We start from the raw sequence: 2742 nt of genomic DNA on the forward strand, positions 1-2742 counted from the left end.
TTTTGTGCACCAGGCCTCTAGTCATATATTTGCATAACATCAAGAGTGAACCTTAATGGCCCTAGCCAGTTTGGCTCAGTGGATAGAGTGTCGACCAAAGGGTCCCAGGTTCAATTCTGGTCAAGGGCATGTATCTTGGTTTCAGGCTCCTCCTGACTTGGGCCCTGGTCCTGGTCGGGGCTCCTGCAGGAGGCAACCAATTGTGGTTCTCTCATATCGATGTTTCTCTCTGTCTTTCCCTCTCTTATACTCTCCCTAAAAATCAATGGAAAAATATCCTTGGGTGAAGATTTTTTTTAAAAAGTGAACCCTAACGTAAATTATAGACATTGGGTGATAATGATGTGTCAGTGCAGGTTCACTGATTGCAAGAAATGTGCCACTCTGGGATGTTGGTAGTAGGGGAGGTTATGTGTGTGGGATCAGTATATGGGGGCCCTCTATACTTTCTACTGCACCTAAAACTTCTCTAAAAGAATAAAGACTTTTAAAAAGGTGTTCAATATTAGCCTTTAGGAAAATACAAGGTAAAACCACAGTGATTATCCTCTGTATGCCTACTGAAATGCTAAAATTGAGGAGGTTGACCATACCAAATGTTGGCAACAATATGGAGGAACTGGAACTCTCATATATTGTTGGTAGGGATGCAAAATGGTTTAATCATTTTGGAAAGATGTTTGACAATTTTTTAAAAAACTAAATACTCCTACCATATGATGCAGCCATTTCACCTTTAGGAGTTAAGAGAATGGAAAATATTTTATCCTTATAAGGACTTGTATACAAATAGTTATAACAGCTTTATTTGTAATAGCAAAAAATGAAACAATGTCCCTCAACAGATGAATGGTTAAATACATTGTAGTATGTCCATAAAATGAAATGCTACTTACCAATAAAAATGTACTACTGATAAAACAATATGGATGACTCTCAAAATAATTATGCTGAATGAAAGAAGCCAGACAATAAAAGAATACGTATTGTGTGGTTCCATTTATACAATAATTTAGGAAGTACAAACTAATCTATAGTGACAGAAAGCAGGGGATGGTGGAGGAGGTGAGGAAGAGTGGAAGAAGGGACTAAAAAGGGGCCTAAACAACTTCTGGGGGTGATGGATATGAATACTATCTTAATTGTGGGAATGGTTTTAGGGATGTATACATATGTCAAAATGTATCAAATTGTACACTTTAAAAATGTACAATTTATTGTATATTAGTTATATTCCAATAAAGCTGTTTAAAAGAAAGAGCTATTATCCAGCTTAGAACTATGCTTTGGGGACAATTGTTAATGCTTTCTCAATTTGAAAAATGACCAAAGCTTTTTAGGAATTCTGATCACCAAATTAGCAAGAGTGGTGTCTATGTTTGAGAAGAAAAATACACACCATAGAAACTTGCCTTAAAATTTTTCAGTTACTTTCCCACATTGTCTCTGTGGCAATTTCAGTTTGAGTAATCTGTTTATTTTTAATCGCTGTAATTATTCCCTGAACACCCACCTTGCTTCAGTTTCCCTGGCCCCATCCCTCTCCATGTACCATAGAGATTAACTATGAGTTCGTTGGAAATAATGGATGGGAAGGGGCAAAAAGGCAATAGAGTGGTTTTATTAGAAGATAAGACCAGTCAGCCAAGAAAAATATCCTTTGGAACCAGGCTAAATCCATCACTAAGATTCTGAACCCAAAACTCCAAGATCACCAGTAACACTGGATTCCAATGCTGTCCTCTATTTTTGTGTTTACAATCAGGGTTTGACAATAGCTGCAGTTCCCAACTATAAGACTGAGTCATCGTAGGAAGAAAAAACATACAGCAGTCAAGAAAACAATTATATGCAACTCACATCTGCTAACTCAAACTGTGCGGGCCTGGGCTGCTTCTCAGCCCCAACTGTAGTCACAGCAGTGATGAGCACCTTGCGATGCACACTCTAGCAATATCATTAAATCGTAAGGAGCAGCTGAATAACCTAACAAAAAAGATAAACTATTTCATTTTTTAGGTCCTTACATAGCTTATGCCTTTCTCTTTGGCTTAGTTTAAATTCAAAACTCTGATATTTGGGGTAAGGTCTTACCTTCTTTCTGCTGTGTCTGCTGAATAAGGCAAGTATTAGGAAGAAAAGCATACAGGCTAGCAAGGATGATGGTTCTCTCAGAGTTGGGTTTGCTATAGGAGCTTTGGCTGTCAGGTTCAGCTCAGCAAATTAACGGTGGTTTTTTTTTGTTTGTTTTTTTCTAGGCTAAATGTTTTTGCTTCAAAATTCCTTTCTTCCAGTTTTTGAGCTAAGGTGGCTGGGTACTTTGGGCTGCTGGGTCCTTTCAGGTGACAAGGGAGACCAGGTTGGGGAGTACGGCTAGTGCTCAGGAGCTCCCCGGGCAGTTCTGTAGATGACGACCAAAGTTTTGCATCAACTTAAATTTGCAGGTGCGGGAACACAGTCCTAAGGAGGATCCAGTTGCCCAGCTAACCAGATTGCTGACAAACTGTGATTTGCCTGACTGGGTATCATCGTGGGCACAGGGACAGGGGTGGGGTGTGTTGGGTAAATGGGGTTCAGAATTTGGTGCAACAGACCTAGGTTTGAACAGAGCTCTGTTGCTGGGTGGCGGTGAGATCTCCCACCCAGGTCCTCTGGGACCCTTGGCCTCCTCTGTCCGCCAGCAGCGGTGGTGCCGGGCTTCGAAACCTGTGGCCCTGCGCACTGGAAGCCCGGAGGCCGGGG

General features: G+C 40.8%; 1 protein-coding gene across 3 annotated transcripts in view; it reads left to right on the forward strand.

Annotated features, from left to right (window-relative positions):
* The first annotated feature begins 289 nt into the window (after positions 1-289).
* TOMM20L (translocase of outer mitochondrial membrane 20 homolog (yeast)-like) overlaps positions 290-2742 on the forward strand; it is a 10726-nt gene continuing 8273 nt past the window's right edge. For all 3 annotated transcript variants that reach the window (XR_001360602.1, XM_014533244.1, XM_014533247.1), the window contains exon 1: positions 290-2444. Coding sequence is in view for 2 of the 3 variants with exons in the window: in XM_014533244.1 (XP_014388730.1) it covers positions 2408-2444 (37 nt within the window). In the remaining variant the exon portion in view is untranslated. The remainder of the gene's footprint in view (positions 2445-2742) is intronic.

This window comes from Myotis brandtii, unplaced genomic scaffold, assembly GCF_000412655.1.
Source record: "Myotis brandtii unplaced genomic scaffold, ASM41265v1 scaffold1218, whole genome shotgun sequence".
Taxonomy (NCBI): Eukaryota; Metazoa; Chordata; class Mammalia; order Chiroptera; family Vespertilionidae; genus Myotis; species Myotis brandtii.